A 25928-nucleotide genomic window follows, 5' to 3' on the forward strand; every position below is an offset into this window, starting at 1 on the left:
AGAGGTAGCTGAGTGTGTGTGATACGGGAGTCATACCTGCACACACCTAGCACTGAAATAAATATGCTTTCTAATAGTGAAATTACAGAGTTAAAGATTTTAGTTGCTTCTGAAATGTTTCCGTGACATTTTCTTGTCATCCAGCCCCACCCCGTGCACAATCCCTAGCTCCAAACAGGCGCTGGCACTCCCTGCCCCACACAGCCCTGGGAGCTCCAGTCCTTGAGGGGTATCCTTATTCCTCGGAAGAATCTCCACATTCCTCTCCCCCTGCAAACTGGATACGTCAGGACACTCTGCAGTTAAAATGTGGGATGGGGCTGTTACAGCCTGAAGGCCTGCACTGTCAGTCTCAGCAGCTTTGGATAACTTATCACTTGGTTGTTCCTTTATCCCGGTATTTTAACAGATCTCCTGTATCTTATCTAACTGTCATTTAATGCCAAAAACAGCAGAAACCTCCTTCTTCATTTACCGCTGGCATGTTTGCAAACAGGGCATTGTTAGAGTTGTTTGACCCCATTCAGGCAGAGCATCCGGGTACAGGACTCCCACGGGATGTCCCTGCCCACTGTCCCACCCCCAATTTTCCTCATTCTCCCATTCATTTCCCATCGTCCCTTCAATCCGCTGCTCCCCCTGCAGCTTAGCTTCAGGGTGTTCCCACCCCCCCACCCTGTCCCCACTTGGTTTGGGGCTGCCACCTCCTCCACTAAACTTGGGGGTTTGATGTGCCCCTTTCACTGACTTCCGTGGATTCCACATCCCTCCCACTCCATTTACGGGTCCCAGACCAAACTTTCCACCTCTTTCCCATCGCCCTCAGATCCCCAGCCCACCATACCCCGCTGTGGGTGTGGGGAGGTCCTACCCCACCCTTTTCCCGTCCTGTCCTCACTGCTTCCCATCGTCCCCCTCCCTGCTTCCCACCCTTCTGTTGCAGTCATCTTTTATGAAAAATCCTTTCCTTAGGATTTTTCCTCCTGAGAAGCTGAGACGCCTCAGGAACAAAATGCTAACAATGGTTATCTGCTGCTGTGGAATTAACAGGTGGATCTGTGATTGGCCCATGTTACTTGTTTCTAATTGATGGCCAATCACAGTGAGCTGGCTCGGACAGAGAGTCCAAGCCACAGGCCTTTGTTATCATTCTTTCTTTTTCTATTCTTAGCTAGCCTTCTGATGAAATCTTTTCTTCTATTCTTTTAATATAGTTTCGATGTAATATATATCATAAAATAGTAAGTCAAGCCTTCTGAAACATGGAGTCAGATCCTCATCTCTTCCCTCATCCTAAGACCCCTGTGAACACGGTCACACCCTTCCACCCCCATCCCCTTTCCCCGAGCGCTCCGGGCCCACAGCCGGGGGTGCTCCCAGAACCACCAGTGTCCCCAGCAAGGCCCCGGCTGTCCCCAGCTGTCCGATCCCCAGTGCTGGGTGCCAGCCTCAAGCGCAGCCGCCTGTGCAGCGGGGTGGGGGGGCGCGGGCGGGTCCCAAAGCGGCCCCGGGAGCACCAGGCCCGGACCCACGCTGAGCACCGGCCATGCCCGGGCCCTGAGGGGACGGCGCGGATGGGCCCGGCCTGGGCGCCCCCACCTCCCCCCACCCCAAATTCCCCTGTCGGGGGGCGCTGGGGCCGAGGGGGCTGCGGGTGGGCAGCGCTGGGGCTGAGGGGGCTGGGGCTGAGGGGACTGCGGGCGGGCAGCGCTGGGGCTGCGGGTGGGCAGCGCTGGGGCTGAGGGGGCTGGGGCTGAGGGGACTGCGGGCGGGCAGCGCTGGGGCTGCGGGTGGGCAGCGCTGGGGCTGAGGGGGCTGTGGGTGGGCAGCGCTGGGGCTGAGGGGGGCTGCAGGTGGGCAGCGCTGGGGCTGAGGGGGCTGCGGGCGGGCAGCGCTGGGGCTGAGGGGGGCTGCAGGTGGGCAGCGCTGGGGCTGCGGGTGGGCAGCGCTGGGGCTGAGGGGGCTGTGGGTGGGCAGCGCTGGGGCTGAGGGGGTTTGCAGGTGGGCAGCGCTGGGGCTGCGGGCGGGCAGCGCTGGGGCTGAGGGGGCTGTGGGTGAGCAGCACTGGGCTGAGGGGGTTTGCAGGTGGGCAACGCTGGGGCTGAGGGGGTTTGCAGGTGGGCAGCGCTGGGGCTGAGGGGGCTGCGGGTGGGCAGCGCTGGGGCCGAGGGGGCTGCGGGTGGGCAGCACTGGGCTGAGGGGGTTTGCAGGTGGGCAGTGCTGGGGCTGCAGGCAGGCAGCGCTGGGGCTGAGGGGGCTGGGGCTGAGGGGGCTGCGGGCAAGCAGCACTGGGGCTGAGGGGGTTTGCAGGTGGGCAGCGCTGGGGCTGAGGGGGTTTGCAGGTGGGCAGCGCTGGGGCTGAGGGGGTTTGCAGGTGGGCAGCGCTGGGGCTGTGGGTGGGCAGTGCTGGGGCTGAGGGGGCTTGCAGGTGGGCAGCGCTGGGGCTGTGGGTGGGCAGTGCTGGGGCTGAGGGGGTTTGCAGGTGGGCAGCGCTGGGGCTGAGGGGGCTGGGGCTGAGGGGGCTTGCAGGTGGGCAGCGCTGGGGCTGTGGGTGGGCAGTGCTGGGGCTGAGGGGGTTTGCAGGTGGGCAGCGCTGGGGCCGAGCGGGGCCGCCTGGCACGGGGGCTCATCGTGGGCTGAGCGCCGCCGCAGGGCCGGGGCTGCAGCGAGGGGGACACGCTCTGCTCCAGGGGGAGCCCTGCAATAAGGGGACCTCCACAAGCTGGTTATAACCCCTCGGCCACCGGAGGAACCACGGGGTCACCCCAACCTCCCAAAATGAGGGCAAGGGGGCTCCACAAGCCATTTATAATCCTGAAAATCGGCAGAAAACAGCAAGATCCTCTCCAAAATAGGATCACCTCCTCCTCCCATAATGAGGGGGCATCACCGCAGCCCCCAAGAATAGCGGGGAGTCACCTCAACACCTGAAAATAAGCAGTATATTCCCAAAAGCCGTTCATAATACTTCAAAACCAGCAAAATGCAACATGGTCCTCCCAAAATGGGCTCCCTGTTCCAAGTGGAGGAGCTGTGGAGCCCCTTTTCCAATGCCAGAGCCACGTCTCCCCCGCCTCCCACCACCCCCAGGATTCTGGGTACCCCAAAAACTCGCTCAGGAAGGGGGGTGCCCAAAAAATCCTCTCAGGAATGGAGAATATCTCAAAATCTCTTCAGGAATGGCAGATACCCCAAAACCTCCACAGATTTGGGGGATACCCTGAAACACCCTTGGGGACATGGTCCCCCCGTCCTTAACATCCCCTATCTTTCGCAATCTTATTCCAGATCCCTTCCTAGCCCTCCAAAAATTCATTCCAGCCCCTAACCTGCATCCCACCAATCCCAATCTCAATCCCAATCCCGCCCCTCCCAGATATGAAGATCCCCTTTCCAAGCCCTATTTTCTCCATCCCATCCCACTCCACCCCAAACCCCATTCCCACCCTCCCAATTCACATCCCACCTCTCCCAATCCCCATCACACCCCTCCTGGAGGTATTGAGGGTGCTGTGGGATCACATGATTTTTGGGGTGGAATTGAGACATTTTGAGGTGGAATCATGCCCTTAAGGGGTGGGACTGAGCTATTTTAAATTGGGATTTAGCCATTTTCTGCAGGACTGAGCAATTCTGATGTAACAGACTGATCCCTCTTGGATTTGGACTGCAAAACAATGGAGAAAACTCTCCCACATTTCTCCAAATATCCCCTAGAACCCCAAAATTTCAGTAAATGTTGGCAGTTCAGAGGTTTTATTCAATTTTTTTACCCTAACCTTGGATGTTTTTAAGGGATAAACATGAATCAAAAGAAAATCAAGGCCAAAATAAAAAGATTTATATGTCAGCATCATGTGAGTGTCCATGGAGTTGGCCTGGGTGGGTGGAAGAGCCTTTTTAAGAGGGGTCTCTACCCTATTGTGTTCAAAATTTTGGTCTTTGCCCCAGTCCATCGCCATTTGGCTGTGCAAGACACCCATGGGCCAGAGAGAATTAGAATCGTGGAATTATTTAGGTTGGAAATGACCCTAAAGATCATCCAGTGTTGCTTGATACCAGAGGAAGAAATCATTGGATGGAGCAGATGAGATTTTTTGGGGTCTAAAGTCAACAAATCCACTCTTCCCAATGAATTTCCACCATCAGTCTGTGTCCCAGTGGATGTTCTTACCCCTGTGCTCATCCAGGTGCCTATGGGGAACCCGAAGGATGTGGAGACCACAAGCCAGATGCCTTCCCATGTGGATCACCAGGAACATGGGTCACCCCATGCTCTGCCCAGCACGGATCCTCCAATGCTCTTCCCGCAGCTGGAGCGCTTGTAGGGCTTCTCTTACCAGTGGGTCCGCTGGTGTGAGGCCAAAGCAGAGCTCTGGGAGAAGCCCTTCCCACATTCCCCACACGTGTAGGGCCGTTCTCCAGTGTGGACGCGCCAGTGCTTGACCAGGTCAGAGCTGCGGATGAAACCCTTCCCGCAGTCCGAGCAGCGGAAGGGCCTCTCCCCCGCGTGCATCCGCTGATGCAGGAGGAGATCGGAGCTGCTCTGAAACCTCTTCCCACACTCGTGGCACTCGTGGGGCCGCTCCCCAGTGTGGACGCGTTGGTGCATGACAAGGCTGAAGCTGCGGTTGAAGCTCTTCCCACACTCCAAGCAGTTATAGGGCCGTTCCCCGGTGTGCAGCCGGCGGTGGCTGATGAGGTGGGAGCTCTGGATAAAGCCCTTCCCACACTCCAAGCAAACGTGTGGCCGCTCCCCAGTGTGGAAGCGCTGGTGGTATGTGAGGCTGGACCTCTTGCTGAAGTTCTTTCCACATTCCAAGCACTTGTAGGGGCGCTCCCCTGTGTGAAGGCGCTGGTGGACCACCAGGTCAGAGCTCTGGCTGAAGCTCTTCCCACACTCCCCACACGTGTAGGGCCGTTCCCCAGTGTGGATCCTCTGGTGCCGGATCAGGTGGGAGCTCCAGCTGAAGCTCTTCCCACACTCCAAGCACTTGTAGGGCTTCTCCCTGTCAGGAAGCTGCTCATGGATCACCAGCTCTGAGCTCTGGCTGAAGTTCTGGCTGCCTTCCCGGCTCAGGGTGGGTCTTTCCTCCTCAGAGCTCCCTGGGCTGGGTTTGAAGCTGCACCCCGTGGGGGATCTCCAGGGCTTTTCCTCCTTGCTGACTTCCTGTGCTGTGGAGCTGCTTAAAGCAGCCTCTTCCACGAGGTTCCGACATGGGGATTTGTCTTCCCTAGCCTCTGTGGGCAGGTCATTCCCTGGGGGAGGAGGGAAGAAGGAGAGGAAGGAAGAAGGAATGAGTGAGTCAAAGGAACAAGGAGAGGAGGGACTGAGGAGAGACAGGAAGGAAGAAAGAGCAGAACAGGGAGAGGAAGGAAGTGAGGAAGGCAGAAGAAGGAAGGAGGGGAGGAATGAAAAAGGAGGAGGAAGGAGAAGAGGGAACAAAGAAGGGGAAGAAGGAGAAAGGAGAGGAAGAAATGAGGAAAAGGAAGTAAGAGGAAGGAGCACGAAGAAAAAGGAGGAAGGAAAGACAGGAAAGAGAAGGAACAAGGAAAAGAAGAAAGAAGGAACAAGGAGAGGAAGGAAAAAACAGAAGAAAAGGGAGGGGGGGGGAAAGGAGAAGGGAGAAGGAAGATGGAGAGGAAGGAGATCTGCCTCTGTGCCAGAGGGAAGGGGAAGGACATCCCCCCAAATTCATACCCAGCAGGACAGCTGGGGTTGTCCTGCAGCCAAGGGCAATGCTGGGCTGGGAGACGAGGCAAAAGAGAGAGGGAAAGGGGCAATGATTTCCTCCTCACCTGCCTGGGTGTCCCAGAGCATCTTCCTCTTCCTCGCAGTCTCCTTCTCCATCTGGCCAAAGTTAGGGAATGATAAGTCCTGGTTTTGGCAGAAAAAACAAGATGTGAGTGTGCTGGATTGGAGATTCCTCCTGCCCAAGTCCATCTCTAGAAGTCACTGGGCATCTTGTCTCTAAAAAAGTCCCTAAAACACTAAGACACAGGCCTCCAAACACCAAGATTCAGCTGAAACCCACTCTAAAATAGAAAATTCAGCCCAAAAAACTACAAACAGCCAAGATTTAGCCCAAAACCCAATAAAAACAAAAAGATCTACCCCCCAAAAACTTCAAAATGTCAAGATTCTGCCAGAGAAAAATCTCCCAGGAGATTTTTCTGTCTCTCTGGTCTCTCCACTTTGGTGTCACAATGGTCCCCGTTCTCCAGGCTGCTGGGGTTCCTCCATGTATTGGGGATCCTTATTCTAGGACGCCAAGGGTCCCGAGAATCCCAGAGGCCTCCCCACTTTGAGGCTCTGGTGCTCGCTCTTCTCTGGGCTGCTGGGGGTCCCGTGTGTCGTGTCCCCCCCTCCGCCGTGGTCCCCCTGCTTAGGGACACCAAGGATTTTGGAAGCCCTGTGCCGTGTTTTCTCCTCTCACTATCTGCTTTAAGAGGCTGGGCATTCCTGAATTTCCCCCACCCTGGGTTTCCCACTTTGGCGTTCCTTGGGGAGCCGTCTCCAACCTATCCCCCCTCTCCGGGTCCTCCGTTTCTGGCTCCCGAGGGTTTTCCCTCTCCAGGCTTCTCCCTCTCCGTGCCCGACCCCTCTCCAGGCGGCCGGAGATCCCGCAGCTCCAGTGCGGCCTCTCTCCGGGCCTCCTCCCCACACCTCGGCTCTTTGGAAGGGCCCCCAGAACCGGAGGGCCATCCCCGCCAGCACCGGGCCACGGCCATGAGGGCGGGCTGGCCATGCAGGCGGCGGCCCCGAGCATAAACCCGCACCGCGGGCTGGCCAAGGAGGCGGCGGGCCGGAGCACAAACCCGCACTGCGGGCTGGCCGTGCAGGCGGCGGGCCCGAGCACAAACCCGCACCGCGGGTTGGCCATGGAGGCGGCGGCCCCGAGCACAAACCCGCACCGCGGGCTGGCCATGGAGGCGGCGGGCCCGAGCACAAACCCGCACCGCGGGCCGGCCATGGAGGCGGCGGGCCGGAGCACAAACCCGCACCGCGGGCTGGCCAAGGAGGCGGCGGGCCCGAGCACAAACCCGCACCGCGGGCTGGCCAAGGAGGCGGCGGGCCGGAGCACAAACCCGCACCGCGGGCTGGCCAAGGAGGCGGCGGGCCCGAGCACAAACCCGCACCGCGGGCTGGCCATGGAGGCGGCGGGCCCGAGCACAAACCCGCACCGCGGCTCCGGGAACGCGGCATGCCCCAGCCCCGCCGCCGGGACCGCTCCAAACAAACCCCACCTCCGCACACCCTCACCGTCCTCCCAAGGGGCATTTCCGGCTCAGCTCTGGATTACCGGCAGATCCCAAATACCCCTCCCAGAAAAACACTACCAGGAGCCCCACGAGCCGCCCTCCCCCGTCACCTGCGGGATGCGGAGAGCAGGACCGATGCTCCCAGGGCGCCGGGGCTGCAGTTACAGCGAGCTGTGCGCTTGTGGCTCCTCCTTTTCCTGCTCCTCTTCCCTTCCTCTTTCCCGCCTCCTCCTCCTCCGGCTGCTTCTTTATCTGCTGAATCCTTGCTGTTCCTTGTCGTCCGTCTTGCGTCCTCCCCCTGCTTCTCCTTGGTCATCCTGTGAAAAACGCCAATCACTTGTTTTTAAAATTTTTAAAAGTTTAAGAGTAATAAAATGGTTAAAAAGAATAGTAACACAATTAGAGTAATAACAATTTGGACAAATTTAATTAGGACAATATGAGACAATAAAAGCAGTAACCCAGAAACAGCCTCAGCTGGTGCCTGCCAGCAGGGACTCCCAACAAAGAACAGCTTGGCTTTATCCTCTCACAGTCCAAGTGTGGCCCAGTCTCAGCTCTTGCTCCTGCAGTGTCTCTCAGTGTCCCTTCCTGAGCTGCACCACAGGCCCTGAGCCCTTTATTGTGCCAAGTCAACAGTTCATGGCCTCTTGTGTCTCTGCACTCCCCCCAGAGTTCAGCCTGCAGCTCCACTGCTCCTGCCCCTGAGGCACCTGCACCAGGTGTGCTCACAACCCTGCAGGGTTTCCTGGTGCCCAGGGGACACTGTGACACTGCAGGGCATCACAGAAACAAGGGAACTGTACTGGGTTTTCATGGCCAGCTTTTGGTACTGGGGGCAGGGGGCTACAGGAGTGGCTAATGTGAGAAGCTGCCAGAATCTTCTCCCACATCTAGTAGAGACAATGCCAGCCAGCTCCAGGATGGATCTGCTGCTGGCCAAGGATGACTCCATCAGAGATGGTAATGATAATCTATTTAAGAAGGAAAAACCCCAAAAACCTTCTTGTACAAATGGAATTGGGTGCAGCGAAGAGCAGAATGAGAGTATGTGAGAGGAACAGCTCTACAGACACCAAGGTCAGTGGAAAAGGAGGGTCAGGAGCTGCTCCAGGTGCTAGAACAGGGATTGGATGCCCAAAAGAGGGCTGTGAACCTGTGGGAGGCCCATACTGGAGCAGGTGGATGCTTTAAAAAGGATGTGATGACTTGGGAAGCCCGTGCTGCAGCAGACACCCTGCAAGGACAGCAAACCTGCAGAGAGAAGAGCCCACAGTGGGACAGCTTTGCTGGAAGGACTTGCGGCTCTAGAGGACCCATGCTGGGGCAGAGGAAGGACTCAGACTTCTTTCCCTAAACAGCAGTAGGAACAAGGTGTGATGAGCTGACCATGACCCCCATTCCCATCTCCCTGCACTGCTGCAGGAAGGAGGGAGAGCCCAGGAAGGAGGGTGGGATAGGGAGGTGGTGTTTTTAGGGTTTATTTTATTTCTCATTATCCTGCTCTGATTTGGTTTGTAATAAATTCAGTTCCTAGTTCCAGGCTGTCTGTTTTGACCATAACTGTGGTCGGTGAGGGATCTCTTCTGGTCCTTATCTCAACTCTTGGGCCTTTATTTTCTCTCCTGTGTCCAGATGTGGAGAGCAAGGACAGAGTAGTTTTGGTGGCACCCAGCATCCAGCCAGGGTCAACCCACCACCAAATCCTACACGGTCCAGGACTGCAGGGAAAGCTTTGGAAGAAGCTTCAAACTCATCAAGCACCAGTTGAACCATACTGGGGAGACTCTCTGGATGCCACAACTATGGGAAGGGCTTCACTGTGAGCCCAAAGTTCCTGGAACACCTCTAGGACCCATCTGGAGGAGGTCTCTACAAGTCCTCTGGCCCCAGGAAGAGGCATGAGGAGTTAAGGTCCTGCCAGAACTATCATCTGAAGTAGAAGGTGGTGACAAGCCTTGAGCCCAGGGCCCCAGGAGCACCAGAGGCTTTCCAGCTAGACTCTGCTGAGCCCCAGGAAGGGGCTTACACAGCCTCTCATCCTGCCTCCAAAATCCCCTGGGATCCCCCAGCCATCTCTGCATCCCCCTCTCCAAGATCTCGGCTCCTGAGATGAGCACAAAGGAGTGGAAGTCTCCGACTAAGGACGCCATAAACCCCAAAATTTTATCTCCATTCACCAATTTTCTGTTTTCCTCTGCTTTTCCCATTTCCGTGTCCTGTCACAGCGGGTGGGAGCAGCCGAGAGCCCAGCGCTGCCGATCCAGACCTGCCCCAGCTCCATCCCTGCTCCTCCCGCGGAACAGAAGGGGCTTTGGGGGGAAGGGTAGCGCTGGTTGTGGGAGGAGGAGGAGAAGGAATGGAGGAGGAAGGATGAAGAAGGAGCAGGATAAGGAAGGGAAGTAAGAGGAGAAGGAGCTGGGAGTACAGAGGACGAGGAGAAGAAGCGGAGGTAGGAGGAGCAGGAAGCGGAACAGAGTGAAGGGTCCGGGGGGAGCGCTCGGTGTGTGCAGCCGCTCCCCTCGGGAGCATTGCCCGCTCACCTACATCCCGCAGGTGATTGGGACGGGGAGCCCGCCCCAGATATCTTGGGGGGACGGGGTGTGTGTTCCGGGACCATTTGTTTGGGGGGACAGGGTGTGTGTTCCTGGGACCATTTGTTTCTGGAGGGTGGCGAGATATTTCAAGTTCACCCCAAATATCTGGGGGTGGGTCTCTTGTTTTTTTCGGGGGATGGGGGAATATTTCGTCCTTGCAGGATTCCAAAGCTGAACCGCAGGAGCCGCCCCCGGGGGCATTCTGCGGAGTCTCCAGGCGGTGTTATTTCGGGAGGACGGTCCGGCGGAGGGAGGGGAGGGATCACCGCGCCTGCTGGGGCTGCGCCTTCCCGGCCCCGGCCCCGGCCCCGGCGGGGATGCTGTGCCAGACGCTGGGGCTGGGGACTCTCCCGGGATAAACTGGGACCCCCAGAACGGGGACAGTGCAGAGGGGCCACACCGGGGCTTGAGGACCCGTGGCAACCTGGAGGTGGAGGAAGAATGGAGAGGAGGGGGCCCGGTGAGGAGGGATCTTGGAAAGGGGGGAGCCTCGGGACCCGGCGGGACCCTGAAGTAGGGAACCTGGAGAGAGGAAACCCCTGGAAGCCTAGAGGGGAGGGAGGAGCCTGGAAGGGGAAAGCATGGAGAGGGGGATCGCCTTGTAGCCCTGAGAGAGAAGGAAGGAGCCTGGAGAGATGGGGAGCCCTTGGATCCCCGGGAATGCTGAAAAGGGAACCCTGGAGGTAGGGGACCCTGGAGAAGGGTGGTTATGACCAGCCTCTGAAGATTTATAGTGGTGTTTATCTGTCATCTATCTATCTGTCTATCTATCTATCTATCTATCTATCTATCTATCTATCTATCTATCTATCTATCTTTTATGCACATTTTTTTGAGAACTCACCAATTTGGATGCAGTGGAAAGGTGGTGGGCAACCATTTTGGTTATTATTATCTACAGAAATGCAACAATATAAAAGCATTAAAATAACATGTAAGAAAACATATAAGGAAAAGAAAGAAAGAGAAAAAAAGGATAAGAGTAGAAAGGTGTAACCATCGGTGGATCCAGACATGGGACTTGATTGTTGCAATTTTGATGTCAGTTGGTTGAAATGATGGTCACTGTCTTGATTTTTTGGGGCTGGGTGATGCCCATGAAACACAGACTTAACTGGGTTAATGTACACTCGGGGTTATGCAGGAAGGTCCACGTCCTTCCCGGGAAGGGGGAGTTTGCACGGTCTTTACAGCACTGTGGGTTTATTGCAACACTGGATCATATGCAGTCCTCTGGTGGAAGGCTCCAGAAATGAGTCCGGGGCACTTCAGAGATCTTTGATGGTTTATGACATCTGTTAAGACATGACAGCTGTCTCTCAGTCATTGTCGTTGAGCTAATTATGGCCCATCAGAGGGGATGAAAACCTTCAGCCCTCTGAATGTCCCAGTATGTGTGAATGTCCCAGTATGTGTGAATGTTCCAGTATATCCCTCATGGAGGAGGGAGTTTTTACAACTGAGCCAGTTGTGTTAAGGATGAAATTGCCCTGCTCAAAAGCACTGTCCCACCTTGCTGGATCAGCTGCCTATAGGATTTTTCCCTTATTTGGGTCAAAGCCCAGCTTCTTGCTAAACCAAGGTTGATTTGTTGTGGTCATGCTCTGGGGCTCTCACCCTCTGCACCTGGGCTGCAGAACCCAGCACACGGATGGCCCTCCTGGCTGCCAGGCACTGCTGATTTAGATCCAGCTGGACATTGACCGGGACCTCCAGGTCCCTTCTCACAGCTGCTCTCCAGCATCTCATTCCCCAGTCCATACACACAGCCAGGGGCACCCCATCTCAGGTGCAGCATCCTGCACTGGCCCTTGTTAAACTTCACATGGTTGGTGATTGCCTACATCTCTGATTCGTCAAGGCTTTTTGCAGGGCCTCTCTGCCCTTGCAGAAGTTGATAGCTCCTCCCAATTTAGTGTATTTTCTTAGTATTTATTTAAGTCCTGCCTCCAAGTCATTTATGAAGATGTTGAAGAGAACTGGGCTGATGATGGATCCCTGTGGAACCCCACTAGTGACTGGTGCCAACCTGATTTCATCTGTCACTGTCACCCTTTGTGCCCAACACGTAACACAGTTATTCAGCTGTTTCACAGTTATTCACAGTTTTTTCAGAAGGGGCCTGGGAGAGACAGTGTCAAAACCTGTGCTGAAGTCCAAAAAGCATTCCATCTCCTGGCTTTCCTGGATCAACCACATGGGTTGCCCCATCTTAGAAGAAAATCAGGTTCAACAAGCAGGACTTTCCCCTCATGAAGCTGTGCTGGCTGTGACCAATAACTGTGGTGTCTTCCAGGTATTTTTCAATACCTTCCAGAGTAATCTTTTCTGTTGCATCATTGGGTACTGAAGTGGCTCTGACAGGCCTGTAGTTTCCAGAGTCCTCCTCCTTGCCCTTCTTGAAAACTGGGACAGCATTTGCCCACTTCCAGTCAGCTGGGACCTCTCAGGTATCCCAGGAACACTCAAAAATCATCAAGAGAGGCTTTGCAATGACATCAGCAGCTCTGAGTATTCTTGTATGAATCCCATCAGACCCCATAGACTTGTAGGGATCCAGCTGGATCAGCAGATCCCATGCAAGTTCAGGGTCAACTTGGAGTTGATCATTCTTGATCTCCTGCACTGAGATTGCCCTGGTCTGTCATTTGTGTTGAAGGCAGTGGCAAAGAGTGTATTAAAACACATCTGCCTTGTGCATGTCCCTGTTTGTGAGGTGACCATCCTAATCCTGGAATGGGACAGTGTTATTTCTACCCTTTGTTTTCCCATTAATATATTTGAAAGAACTTTTTATTGTTCCCCACATTTCTGGCAGCTTCAGTTCCAACTGAGCTTTGGCCACACAGATTTTCTCCCTGCAGTGTTGAGCAGCATCTCTGTATTCTTCCTGTGTTACCTGACCTTTCCACTGGGCACACACCTTCCTTTTTTCCTTATATCCAAGGGGAAATCCCTGTTCAGCCACACCAGTCTTCTACCCTGCCTGCTTGACTGCCAGCATTTAGGAATTGCTGCTCCTGTGCTTTAGAAGATGATGCAGTGACGGGCTCCAGCACCTGCAGACACATTTTTCCAGGGTACTCATTTGTTCCCTGAACAGCCTGAGGTCTGCTCTCATGGCCAGAGCTGAAGTTTTGCTGGCACTTTACCTCCTGTCAGCAGAGATTTAAACTTGATTGCTCTGTGGTCTCTGTGGCTGAGATGACCAATCTCCATTTTGCTTGTGAGATCTCTCTGTTGAGAAGCAGCAGATCTCAGAGAGCATCTTTCCTTTGAAGTGTCCCTTAGTTCCTCAGATAATAACTCTTCACTGTCCTGGGCCTGGCTGGGTGGTCTGTAGTAGACTCCCACATGGCATCTGCATTATTTGTTTGCCCCTTTATTCTCACCCACTCTCAACTGTGCCGTTGCCAGCTGTGAGCTCCAGACATTCCAGCCCTTCCATTACATCCAATGCCACCCCACACCTCTCCTGCCCTGGGTACCCTTTTAAAAGAGCCTTTAATCATCCAGTGGGGCACTCCTGTAACAGAGTTGTCTCATCCCACCAGGTTTCACTTATGCCAGTGCTGTCAAAGCTCTGGCAGTGGGCCAGAGCTTCCAGCTCTTCTTGTTTGTTGCTCATGCTGTGTATGCATTAGTGTGGAAACGTTTCAGGTGTGGTAGATTGTAGCAGGATTGAGGGATCCTATCAGTGCTCCTTTCCTCAAGCTTTGGCATTGCATCCCATTGCTCTTCGCTGGTGAGCCTGATTTTGTCCCTTTCCCTCTTAAAGGTAAATCCCATCAGGTGTCAGTAGGCCAGGTGTTGAATAGATCATCCCATAGTCAAATAACCCATTTTTTTCCAGTTGCATCAGCCTTGGACACATGCATTGATGTGACGGATCTTTTTATTCCTGTCAGTATTATTCCCTGTTAACAGAAGGACCAGGGAAATCACTACCTGTGCTCCTGATCCTCTGTTCAGTTGTCTCAAGGCTTTGAAATCTCTTTTGATTTCCCTCGGACTTCTCTTTATTACTTTGTCACTGCCAGCCTGAAAAACCAATAGTAATCAGAGGGCCTTAATAGGCTGGAGAGTTTTCCAGTAGTGTCCCTTACCCAAGCCCCTGGGAGACTGCAGACTTCGCTGTGAGTTGGGTCCTATCTGCAAATCAGGCCCTCCATTCTCCTCAGAAGGGAGAATAGTCTCTTATTAAACTTCCCTTCTTTTCCTCTTAACAGAGGAGATTCTGATGCCGGGTACAGGTGGTGTTGCTTTAGGGGGCTCCTCTGTCCCAGAAGCACCTTCACCCACCTTATCAGTTGTCTGGCCACTGAGTTCCAGGGTCTCTTACTTGTTGTAGAAGGTACCTGCCCTACTTGTCAGAATTTCAGAAGGAACTTCCCTCCTGGTAGCTGAAATTACTCTCTTCCAGCCTTCATCTTCAACAGATCCTTGACCTTACAGGGTTTTGAGTGTCCACAACAACAAAGGTTCAAGTCTCTGAGAATCTGGAGACTGGGTGTCTCTGAAAATAACTGGTCAAAGTTGGGATTCTTGTGTTTAGTGTCTGTTTAGGATTTGAGTGTTTTGTACTCATTTTTTCTGTGCTGTGTGGATCTTCAGGGCCATGCTGAGGATCCCGTCTGAGCAGGGACAGCACAAAGCCCTGTGCTTCCCTCGCCTGTCTGGTCTCCCTGTTATCAGCACTTCCATGTTTGTTTACCTGAAGCCCCCCTTCACCTCCTCCCCACGGTTACATCTGGTGGTGTCGGTTCTGTACTCAATGGTGCCTCCAGCACTGAACCCCCTCATCTACAGCCTGAGGAACCAAGAGCTGAAGAAACTTAGGAGTGGATGCATTTGAGCAGCCACAGCCTGCCTGTTGTCCTCTGTCAGTGACTCCCAGTGCGTGTCATGACAGATAAGTCTGTCTTTCCTTATTTACATATTACATATTTTTCTTCTCCACTTGTGATGTTGTTGTCTTTAAAAAGAAGTGTCATTACTCATCCTTTCCTCCTTCAGCATCCACCAAGTTTGTGTGACCCAGAGACTGTAAATAGGGAGACTCACATTGTATTTAAATGAAATAAATTAACCTGCAGCATTTTTTTTAATCTTGATGTCCATCCTCAGCAGAGCAGGAATGAATGGGAATTGAGAACAATTTTCTGGCTGCACCAGCCTTGGAGCGCGCCCTGGGCCTGGAGCAGGAGCAGCTCTTGAGGGTCCCAAGGCCGGGGCTTTTGTGCCGCCCTGGGCAGATGGGATGGCAGCAGGGGCTGCAGAGCTCTCAGCACCTTAGCCCGAGGGCAGCAGGGCAGCCAGGGAGCCTCCTTTGGCCTTGGCCCAGCATCTTCCCCCATGGCTGGGGCTGAGTCCTGTGGCAGCTGCAGCTGCTGCTGTGCCCTTGCCAGGGGCTGAGGCCGTGGGGCAGTGCCCAGAGCAGCCTGGCCTGAGCAGAGCTGTGGGGCCAGAGCTGGCTGGGCTGGGCTGGGGAGAGGCCCTTGGTGCTGCCCAGAGCTCAGGGCAGCTGGCAGAGCTTGCAGGGAGCTGGGCTGGGCTCAGAGAGCCTGGCCCAGAAACCGTCAGTGTCCATCTCAGCCTGGCTGAGCGTGCAGGGGCAGGACTCAGGCCAGGCCTTGTGGGACAGGGCCAGCGCCTGTGCAAGGCATTGCAAACAGGCAAGTGGCCCAGAGAGGAGGCTGCTCTGTGCCCTTGGTAGCATGGACAGAGCAGGGAGGGAGCCCAGGACATTTGCCAGCGCCAGCCTCTGTGCCCAGCCCTTGGCAGCCCTGGCTGCTGAGCCCAGCTTTGGCTTGGGCTGAATTTGGCTGTGGCCCAGCTCCATCCTCCTGCGGGGCTCAGGGCCTGTTCCCGGCCATGGCCAGCCCTGGCTGCCTCTCTGCTGGCCCAGAGGCCGGCAGAGCCCGGGGCAGGGCGGTCTGTGCAGGCCCACAGGTGCCAGGGGCTCTGCAGGAGCTGGCAGAGGCTGCCCAGCAGGGAGGCCATGGGGCACAGAGCCCCAAGGCTGCTGTGGGCACCACAGCACAGGGGCCGTTCCCAGCCGCAATGCTCCTGGCCTGGGCTGGGCCTGCACAGGGCTCTGGGGACGTGGGAAGGGAGCAGGGCTGCGATGGCACTGGACAGGTAACGAATGGGAGCTGTGAAGACGCTGGATAACAGCAAGGCCAGCAACAGACAGGGAATTTCTCTGCATTGTGTGTGCTGTGCAGGACTGCTTCAGAACAGGGAGGGGGATTTAATACCAGCAAACACTGATACTGATGTTGAGGGATAAAATGGCTTCTTTGCCTGAGTCTTTGCTGGAAAGGTCTCTCAGATCTCTGCATTCAGTGAAGAGCTTCAAAGAGGAGGAAAGCGAGTATTGTCAGGAACCTCACTGAAGGGGGGAAGGGGTTAAAAGCCGATGCAGCAAGGAAGAAAAAAATAAGAAAAAGTAGTATTTTCACTCAAAGATGACCTTGCAGCTGAAAGATGCTGATATTTGGTGGGAGAAATTTCACATATTGTGTTTGCTTTCGGTTGTTTTATGTCTGCTTTGAGAAGTGCAATTTCTGCAGAAGATAACAGGATGTTGTAAAAATGTCCTAAAATGCATTTTTTACAGGCCTTAGGCCTCCTGGTGAGAGGGAAGAGAGATAAGGGGCTCAGAGATTGCAAAAGCACAGCCTTGTGAAGGCATATGCCTTTGATGGGCCCTGTGGTGTGTTATGGCAGAGGAACAGGCTTGGCATGTGTTCTTTTTGCCCCTGTTACGATGGAATAAGCTTAGGACTGTATATGTCCCCTTTTCCTAGCGTGGCAATAGGATAAATCTACTCTTTACACTTCAGCTGTGGATTTTGGCTGTCTTGGTTACCTGCATATATTCAGTTCACACACTCGTGGAATTCATGAAAGAAGGACAAATGCCAGTATCAGCCCCTGCAGTGGCACTGGCTGGAGCTGCGTGGCTGGCAGTATCCCTGTGGGAAAGGATTTGGTGCACTGGGAGCTGGAGGCAGCCATATGCCCTGGCAGCAAGGAAGGCCAGGAGCACCCTGGACTGTGTGACCAGGAGATTAATGATATGGATCTGAATTATCCAGATTATTGTGCCTTGGTTTTGGTTCCTCAACACAGGAAAGATGTCTGTAAGCCTGAGCAGGTTTAGTGAAGGGCCTCCAAGGTGGGGCTGGAGCACCTTGCCTGTTAGGAGGCTGTGGAAGCTGGACTTGGATTAGATCCAGCCACACCTACATTCCCTTCTGAGAAGTTTAGAAAGCCAGGGGGTCCTGGGTAGGTTTTGGGGGTGTTGGGGATCCTTTCTGTACTTTATATCTCAAAACAGCTTCTCTAATAAACTTTGTTTCAAGCTCCCACTCTGCCCACAATGAGGGGAGCGCTGCCGGGGGGCACTGGGTCCCTGGGGAGCAGTGATGAACACTGTGAGCACTGGGAGGAGGCACTGGGGGCACCTGGAACTCTGTCATGTCCCCCAGTTGCCTCGGTTCAGCTTCCTGCTTTGTGTGGGGGCTGTGCGGATCCCTGTGGTTTTAGGGTATGCCTACAAGCAGCAAGGTTTGATTGACAGCTGGCATTTATTGGGGAGAGGAAAATGGAGCGGGCGGTGCTGAGGGAGCTGGGGGTGGATGATGGAGATCTCCAGGTGTGGGGCTGCTGGGGTTGTCCAAGTGCGGGACGCTGGGTGACAGGGTGTTGGGGATGGCCGAGTAAGGGGTGCTGGGTGTACTGGATGTCCAGATGCTGGTGGTTCTGTCTGTTGAGGGTGCCCAGGTGCAGGGTGATGGCAGTGCTGGTGATGCTGAGCAGGTGCAGCTCCTGTGCTCAGATGGAGATGCTGTTCTCCGTCTCCAGTGGGTTCAGGTAGTTGTATCTCAGCTCAGCCTGTTGGTTCCTGTCCTCAATCTGGTCCCGGATCTCCTCCAGCCGCCCTTGGAAGGCCCGGATGAGCCGCCGGGGTTCCGCCTCCGTGAACCACTCCTCTGGGTACTGTCCCAGGAGCCTCTGGAGGGGGACAGCAACATGGACCCTTCAGCTTCAACCCCTTGGTGCTATTCGGGGGTTCTCCAGCACCCTGGTAGGTGTGGAGCAATGGTGGCTGTCCCCCAAGCTTGGTGACACCAAAGGGGGTGACATCCACCCTTGTGGGCACCTCTTGCAGTTCCCCAGGCCCACAGAGCTGTTTGGGGGGGCACGTGGGGACTGTGGGGCCAGACTCACCCTGTCCTTGAGTTGGGAGCTGAGGAGAATGAGGGCAACCAGGATGTTAGCAGTGGTGGCCACCTCAGGAATGGTGTCGAGGAAGTGCTGGAGGAAGGCCCGGCCCTTCTCGCTGGGTGGTGGGTGGCGCATGGAGGACGGGGCGTTGGGGACGAAGGCCCCCAGATCATACTGCAGGGGGAAAGATTACTGCAGAGAACATCCCCCCAAAACAGCAATGGAATGGGTGGGGACATCCTCCCAAAACAGCGAGGGGACAGGTGGGAACATTCTTTGACACAGAGAGGGGGCAGATTGGAACATCTCAACATGGCAAGGGAGATGCATGGGGACATCTCCAGTGTGAAGAGGGGATGGATGGGTACATCCTTCTGGCATGGGGACCCATTGGATGGGGACACAGGGTGAGGACATCCTTCCAACATGGAGATAGGATGGATGGGGACATCCTTCTGGCACGTAGAGAGGTGTGACATAGACATTGGTTCAGGATGGGGACATCCTTCCTGCACACAGAGGAGTGGGAGGGGGACATGTCCCCACCATGGCTTGAGGACACCTGAGGATATCCTTTGGGTCCCTGCCCGTGTCCCACCTGCCCATTGTTGACAGCTGCGTGCTGCGCCGAGCAGGTGAACATCACCATGGTGAGGAACTTGATGAGCTCCACCACTGTCTGCAGCGACGAGGGAATACCTGGGTGGGGATGGGACAGCCAAGAGCCTCAGGGACCTGCCTTTTCCCTGCCTCCCCCGGGGACATCCTCTGGCAGCTGCAGGTGTGCTACCTGAGGAGGTCCTGCCCAAGAAACCATTGGTGAAGATGTCCATCACCCAGGCCTGCAGCTCGGTGTCCCCGCTCACCGCTGCATCCCCATCATAGTAGAATGTGACGATGCCGGTGACAAAGCTGCCGTAGGGACGAGGTGATTGTGAGATCTTGGGGCATGCCAGGACCACCCTCCACCCCCTGAAACCAGTCTCACCTCTCAATGGCTTCCCAGAGGCTCATCCCATCGTCTCGGTAGTAATAGTTGGGGACATGGGACATGCCACGGTGGCGGATGTCGTCGGGGAGGCACAGGGACGTGTAGGTCACCTGCTCCAGGCCTCGCTGCACCACCAGCAGCAGCCCCTCATAGGTCACCCCGGAACCCTGGGTGAACCATGGTTGGGGAGGGCAGGAGGTGCCCGGCTTCAGTGTCGCCCAGTGCTCCCCATACACCCCAGTACCCCATACTGGTCCCAGGTTACCAGTACTCCAAGTACACACCCAGTGCCCCTGGTACTCCCATTTACCCCAGTGCTCTCCAGTGTCCTCCACACCATGTTCTCTAATGTCTCCCAGGTCTCTCATGCTTCCCAGTGCCCCCTAGTGCCCCCAATACACCACAGTGTTCCCCAGCAATTTCAGTACACCCAGTGTTCCCAGTGCGCACCAGTACTCTACATTGGTTCCAGTAGCACCCCAGTACTGCCCAGTGTTTCCAGTAGACCCCAAGGTTCCCAGGAGACCCCGGTGCCTCCAAGTAGAATCCAGTACCTCCAGGAGACCCCAGCACTGCCAAGACTCCAGTGCCCTCCAGTGTCCCAGTGGACTTCAGTAGACCCCCAGTGTCCCCAGTACACCCCTGTGTCTCCCAGTACCCCAGAGCATTCAGTGCCCCAGCAGAGCCCAGTGGCTCAGTTCCCAGGGCTCACCTTGTCAATGAGGCCACCCTGGTTTATGAGGACACTGCGGGCCAAGGTGTTGATGTGCAGTGTGAAGTGGAAGTGGGGCATGAGGAGCTGAGGGAGGAATAAACACCTGGCAGGTGACCATGGACTCCTTCATGGAGCGGGGGTCTGTCAGGTGGGCATAACTGCCCTCAGATCTGGGGACAGGAAGCAGCAGGTGGCCCTGAGGGGAACCCTTACCTTGAAGAGAGGGTGACAGGTGGGCAGGTGGCGCAGCGTGGCGATGGCAAAGACCTCCCCAAACAGGTGGGTCCTCAGCAGGTGGGTGAGGAGCTGGTGGCTGTAGAAGTCGGCGTTGCGCACCCAGGTCTTGGCCAACAGCCAGTCCCACTCATCATCACTCGGCAGGAAGATGGGGCTGTGGGGTCCTGGTTTTTGGCTGAGCTGTGGGAGACCGCACGGTGGTATAGAACCATTGCCACCCTCCTGACAGTAGGATTTAGAGTGGGACACCCCTACCTGGATGGCGATGGGGCGCAGGAGCCCATCAGTGCCTTGGTGAAGCAGGCAGAGCGGGGCCGCTATGTGCTGCTGGCGCCCGTAAATGGTGTCGGTTGGGATGTCCTCCAGCACCTTGTAGTCCACAATGAAAATCCGACCTTCTTGCAGCTCCTTGCCCAGGTCAGTGCCACCTCCCAGTGAGCCAGCAACCATCTCTGGTGTCACTGGGAAATTGAGTGGCAATGTGGTGCAGCGATGGATGATGATGGGGTTGTTGCCAGTGAGGAACTGGGAACCGAAGAAGTCATCTTCTTGCCAGTGCTTGGCCACATACTCAGGGACTGAGGCGATGGTCAGACATCAGCACCCACTTACCCACCCTCCAAGCACCTCGAGTGATACAGGAGGAAGGGCAGGGGACAACACAAAAGGCACCCACCAATGTCCCTGCCCTGTGTCCGGGAGAAGATGGTGCGCATCTCATCCAGGCTGTTCCAGGAGCTGCGTCTCAGTAGGAACCCTGACAGAAAGTGGGAGGCCCCTCTACAGGGCAGAGGGGGGACCTCAGCACACTTCTTGCCTTCTCTGGCCCCTTTCCCTGCCATTACCCAAGTCCTGCATGGCCTCAGGGCACAGCTTACTGGAAGATGAGGAAACCAGTGAAGTTGTTGGCCCTGATGCGGGAGAACTGGATGTTGGAGTCCAGCTCGAAGATGGAGTCCACGTTGAGGCAACGGGGCCAGCCCTGGGCGAAGTCCTTCCACCTGAGCAGGGGGGGAAATGGGAGCGGACATCAGCATCACTGCTGACCAGCCCAGCTGGCCAAAGCAGGCCTTGCCCCCCTGTCCCTGCTGTCACCGGTAAGCCTCCTGCCGTGCCGCCAGCTCCCGATGACGATGTTCCTTGAGGATCTGCAGCTTGTCATCCACCAGCTTCTTCCCTGGAAAGAAAAGGGGTGTCAAAAGTCGGACCTCTGGCCATCAGAGGAAGATGGGGACAGGGTGGGTCCTACCTGAGCCCTCTCGCACCTCCACCGTGGTGACTCCCTCCAGCCACTGGTAGCAGGGGAAGCGATACAGGGTGCCATTGGGGGCTGCCACCCGGACGTCCTTGCAGAACCAGGCATCCTCCAGGAAGAGCCGCCACTTGTGCAGGCGGATGAGGACAATGGGGCCCAAGTCCTGCCCACAGTGCACAGACAGGCTCCTCTCCTGGAGAGGAGGAAATGGCTTCTGGGGGAATGGGCAGATGCCCTGTGGTGGCACCAGGGGCACCAGCAGAGAAGGGGCTCAAAGCATCCCCACTTGCTTCCATTGCCTTCAGGATCCTTTTCCTCCATCATCCCCTCAAAGTCCTTTTCCTCCATCCTCCCAGAACACCATTCCTCGAATCTCCCCAGGACCACTACCCACCATCCTTCCCAGATTTTTTTCCTCCAGACCCTGGAACCCCTTTCCTCCATCTCCCTCATATCCCTTCTCACCATCCTCTTGTATCCCCAGGAAAGTCCATGCAGCCCCTCATGTCCCCAGGACAGCTCTATCACCCCTTGTGCCTTTTGTCCCTATCCCCATGCCCACCTTCCCTGGCAGGAACAGGAAGGAGATGGTGGTCTGGCGGCTCTCGCCATAGGCGCCCACCAGGGTGATGGAGATGGAGTTGTTGGTCCCAGCTTCCACCATGTCACCTGTTGCCACTGTCACCTTGTAGGTGGCCATGACAAGCTGCAGTGATGTGCTGGAGATGCCGTCAGAGAAAAGTGAGGGGCTGTGGGGTGCAAGCCTGCTGTTTTGGGTGATCTGGGTGTCGCAACCCCCACGTTCGTTGTGTGAGCGCGTGACGGGTCCTTCCTCCTCAAGAGGTGTTATCAGACCACTGCTACTGTCCAGCATTGAGTACATCTGATCTCAACTGATGTGGCCATGGGGACATTGCCCAAGTGATGGCCCTGAGGATGGCTGTGGGGACATTACCCAAGCGATGGCCCTGAGGATGGCCACAGGGTGGCTGTGGGGACATTACCCAAGAAATGGCCCTGAGGATGGCCCCAGGGACATTACCCAAGAAATGGCCCTGAGGATGGCTACAGGGACATTACCCAAGCGATGGCCCTGTGAGTGGCTGTGGGGACATTGCCCAAGCGATGGCCCCAGGGTTGACCATGGGCACATTACTCAAGAAACTGTCCCATGTTCCTGGCTATGGCAATGGCCCAAGGGTGTCAGAACCCAGGACATCCCTCTGGCTGTCCTGAGCAGCCAAGACCCCTGCCAGGGGGCTCAGAGACCCTGGCACAGAGACCAAGATGCCTGTGGTTTTGATTATGACCCGTGGAGCAAGTTACCAACCTTAGATGAAGATGTGCAAGCCATGACAAATTAAGTAGAATGATAGTGAATTTATCACAAGGTGAAAAAGTAGATTTTGGGGGTTTTAGAATGGGGATTCAGGGGGGCAAGATGGAGGGAACTGGGTGTGTCCAGCCTTTCTCCTTCTTCTTCTTGACCCTTCTTTCTGGAGATCTTGCCTCTCCCCACCCTTATCCCTGCCTTTCCTTACCCTGGGAACCCCCCAAAGTGCAATTCCTAGCACTGGGAACCTTGAACCGCAATTCAAGAGCACCAAGATGGCCTGATCCACCGTTCCATGCACAGAACAACCCTGAACCCCCTTTCCCAGCCCCCCCGTCTCTCCAACCTCCAGACCCTCCTTTTCCTTTGTCCTGGGACCCCCTGCACCCCCATTCCTGCCTTTCTCCTTTCCTTAACCCTGGGGACTGTCACAATCCGCTAGTACAAGTGGGGGTTGTGATGGTTCCTTAACTGATCTCAGAGTGCAAAAACAACACAGAGGGGATTTCATAACTGTGTATAGGTTTGATGAGAGGTTCAGCAATTAATTTACATGTTATTGCAACATCATCACCTCGTGTTACCATAAAGGGAGGGAAAACGTTATTTTTGTCATCCAACACTAGTGTTATCATGATTTATCAGGTCTTTATGTCCCTCAGAGTTCTTCTGTGAAAAAGTAAATGTAAACAGAATCTGCCACCAGGAGGCACGAAATTAAAATGATGGAATTATCCAGCGTGTATTTATCCAGTGCTCTTTCCCCACAGCATCGGGGGCTACCCAAGCATATTTATTCAGAGAGGTTTTTAGCACAAGTGTTACTTGCCCTGTAGTAAGGGGGTTCCACCAGAACAGGTTGTCCAGGGTAATGTACTGGATTATTAGGATCATTTGGTACACAGCATAGGAGTCAGTGTAGATGCAGACAGGAGAGGTATTCTGTACCTCACGTTGGAAAGCACTCCAAACAACTATCAGCTCCCCAACCTGAGCGCTGCCTTCTCCCTCAGTAATAATTTGTTCACCAGAGGGAATGTGGAGGTCTCTGCCCTGTATCTCCACACCTTCCTCTCTTGTTTAGCAGAGGCATCAGGGAAACAAGAATTTGCTGATTGTTTGGGGGACAAAGGAGGGACTACTTTAATTACAGGGGCAGGTTTGTCATGGCTTCTGCCCAAGTTCTCAGTTTCGTGGATCACTAAATTTTTTACAGCACCTTCTGTTATGGAGAAAGTGTTAGAGTCATGTTCAATCTGAGCATACCAGTTTGTAACTGAGGCCTTCTGGGCCACCCCGTCAGGTGGGGGGGTCCCAGTGGTGTCTTTATAACTTTGAAAAGGGCCTCTCAGACAATTAGTTGTTGTCGTGCAATTTTTTCCTCTTCTATGAGAGATAAGCTAACCACAAACAATCATTTTTCCCAGATAATGTATCTTTTCTCAGCATCTTTGAAACCACAGGAATAGAAACCAACAGGCCTCATCAGACCCTCAGAACCCCACTGCCAAATGTGTACTGATAGCCCTGAGGAGGCAAATCCACTTTCCACCTGAAAGGGATCTGTGGGATGGACAGGGTCCAGTGCTTGGTAAGCTGTTGCTTCAAAATCAGTAATTGCATTGCTTCCTCCTGAGAAGGAGTCCTATCTCATTTCACCCCTTATCTTTGCCTGAGAGCCCTCCTTAATTTCAAATTTATAGCAATTCAGAGAGAGGGGGTTTACATTTTCCATTTCAGGGAAGGCTTCTGCCTTCCTTAGCAGACACCTGTCTTTTCAAACGAAGACAAGAACTTATAATTAAATTTATAATTTGCTGTATAGTCCAAGTATGTTAAAAACAGATAGTTCTTGCTTCACCGCAAGAGGATTTTGCTTCTTTGCTACCATAAACAAGACTTTATGTACGTTTAAAACTGATAAGCAAGAAAAAAACTCGATCTGTAGTTTGGACTATGGCCAGAAGCCTTGGAAAACAACCATCTACCCAGAGAGCATGTGCAAGGACGAGGTTCATCCAAAGCACACCCCAAGGAAGACTGCTTTTACCCCATTGACTTCATCTGGCGACCCCCGCCCAAGACCACCAGCAGATGGTCCTTAAGCTCAGGGGATAAGGAGCTGATTACCATATGAAGAGGCGGGGAGGCGGGGAGGAGGGGAGCAGGCTATGAATATGTATAGGCGATGTTGTAATCTTTGCAAATATGTATGAGCTTATGGATATATAAACACAGTCTGCTCTGTTTGGATAGGCACGCTTGGTGAAAATATTCCATGAAAGTATTCTCCATGTGTCCAGCGCTGTAATATACTTACCTGCTTCACAACTATTTATTAGTTGTGGAGCTCTTATTCCGAATGTCAGTAGGCTGGGGGTGGGGGAAAAGGCTTTGGTGTGTGTTGGAAAAGCCTCTGGCCGGAGGCACAGTGACTGCCCACCCTGCACTGTGCAGAGAAGCCCGGCTGAGGCTCACAGGGTGGAGAGACCTGTAATCACAGGGAAGGGGAGTGCAGGGGGTCCCTGGCGTGAAGGACATGAGGTCCAGGAAAGGCAGGATCTGGCGGATCTTTGCACGGTACAAAGCAAAGAGGATTGCCCCTTGAATGAGGTGCAAATAAAATTTCAGGGGCAAGCTCCGGGCGAGCTCATTGTCCCGGCACAAATCTCGGTGCAAGATGTAGCCGAGAAGCTTTCTGTTTGGATTCAGACGAGGAGAGAGGCTGAACGTGGTGGTGCGTGGTGCTTAGAGGGAAAGTGCATGGCCCAGGTCAGAGAATAGATGAGCATTCGCCTTGGTGAGAATGAACACGCGACAGTTCCAAAAGGCGAAGAGCGAGGCCACAGAGCTCCGGGCTGGAGTGTGCAGCGTCCTGGCTGCCAGAGCAGCGTGGCTGCCGCTTGCTTGCCTGCCAAATTCACGGTGGCAGTCATAAGGGGGAAGTTCAAAGATAAAGCTTGTTCAAAGACAAGCGCTCTCCCGGCTTGGCTCCATTCGTGTCGGGAGCAGTTCAGGGAAGAGCTCCACTGTGGATCCTGTCTCTTGGAGACTGACAGAAGGCGATCCTGAATGTAGCAGGGAAGGAAGAGGAATCGTTGTGTCATTGGCTATGCAGTTTATAGGCTGAAAAAGAAAAGGCAATTGCAGCACGGTCTCTTTCTTTTCTGTGCAGTCAGCCACTCAACATGTAACTCACACCCTGATCTGCATGTGTGCATGATGAACTGCATCCACCTCCCTGGAGATATGCACTTTCCCTTAAGCTCTATGTACCATCTATGTACCTCTCATTGTCACAG

The 25928-nt window shown here is 54.7% G+C and overlaps 2 protein-coding genes across 2 annotated transcripts; both read right to left on the minus strand.

The window, feature by feature from the left end:
* Positions 1-3739: 3739 nt before the first annotated feature.
* Positions 3740-7518, minus strand: LOC134432766 (zinc finger protein 239-like). Its single transcript, XM_063181672.1, has 3 exons — positions 7374-7518; positions 5800-5878; positions 3740-5259 (listed from the first exon to the last, which is right to left on the minus strand). Exons 2-3 carry the CDS (start codon positions 5849-5851, stop codon positions 4337-4339), a joined length of 975 nt encoding a protein of 324 aa, XP_063037742.1. The 5' UTR covers positions 5852-5878; positions 7374-7518; the 3' UTR covers positions 3740-4336.
* Positions 7519-17488: 9970 nt separating this feature from the next.
* LOC134432825 (hydroperoxide isomerase ALOXE3-like) lies at positions 17489-21993 on the minus strand. Its single transcript, XM_063181737.1, has 13 exons — positions 21856-21993; positions 21288-21486; positions 21134-21215; positions 20917-21039; positions 20715-20818; positions 20294-20616; positions 20015-20218; positions 19799-19885; positions 19084-19253; positions 18886-19007; positions 18694-18794; positions 18099-18269; positions 17489-17882 (listed from the first exon to the last, which is right to left on the minus strand). The coding sequence occupies exons 1-13, from the start codon at positions 21991-21993 to the stop codon at positions 17703-17705; spliced, it is 2004 nt and encodes a 667-aa protein (XP_063037807.1). The 3' UTR covers positions 17489-17702.
* Positions 21994-25928: the final 3935 nt, after the last annotated feature.

Source organism: Melospiza melodia (assembly GCF_035770615.1).
Source record: "Melospiza melodia melodia isolate bMelMel2 chromosome 7 unlocalized genomic scaffold, bMelMel2.pri SUPER_7_unloc_1, whole genome shotgun sequence".
In the NCBI taxonomy this organism is placed as follows: domain Eukaryota; kingdom Metazoa; phylum Chordata; class Aves; order Passeriformes; family Passerellidae; genus Melospiza; species Melospiza melodia.

Coding starts and splice junctions, on each gene's coding strand:
- LOC134432766 (XM_063181672.1), bottom strand. CDS start 5,851: ATGGAGAAGGAGACTGCGAGGAAGAGGAAGATGCTCTGGGACACCCAG. Junction 5,260..5,799: donor GCTCTGGGACACCCAGGCAG/GTGAGGAGGAAA, acceptor CTCCTCCCCCAG/GGAATGACCTGCCCACAGAG.
- LOC134432825 (XM_063181737.1), bottom strand. CDS start 21,993: ATGGCCACCTACAAGGTGACAGTGGCAACAGGTGACATGGTGGAAGCT. Junction 19,254..19,798: donor AGGGTGGCCTCATTGACAAG/GTGAGCCCTGGG, acceptor TGGTTCACCCAG/GGTTCCGGGGTGACCTATGA. Junction 19,008..19,083: donor CTCTGGGAAGCCATTGAGAG/GTGAGACTGGTT, acceptor TCCCTACGGCAG/CTTTGTCACCGGCATCGTCA.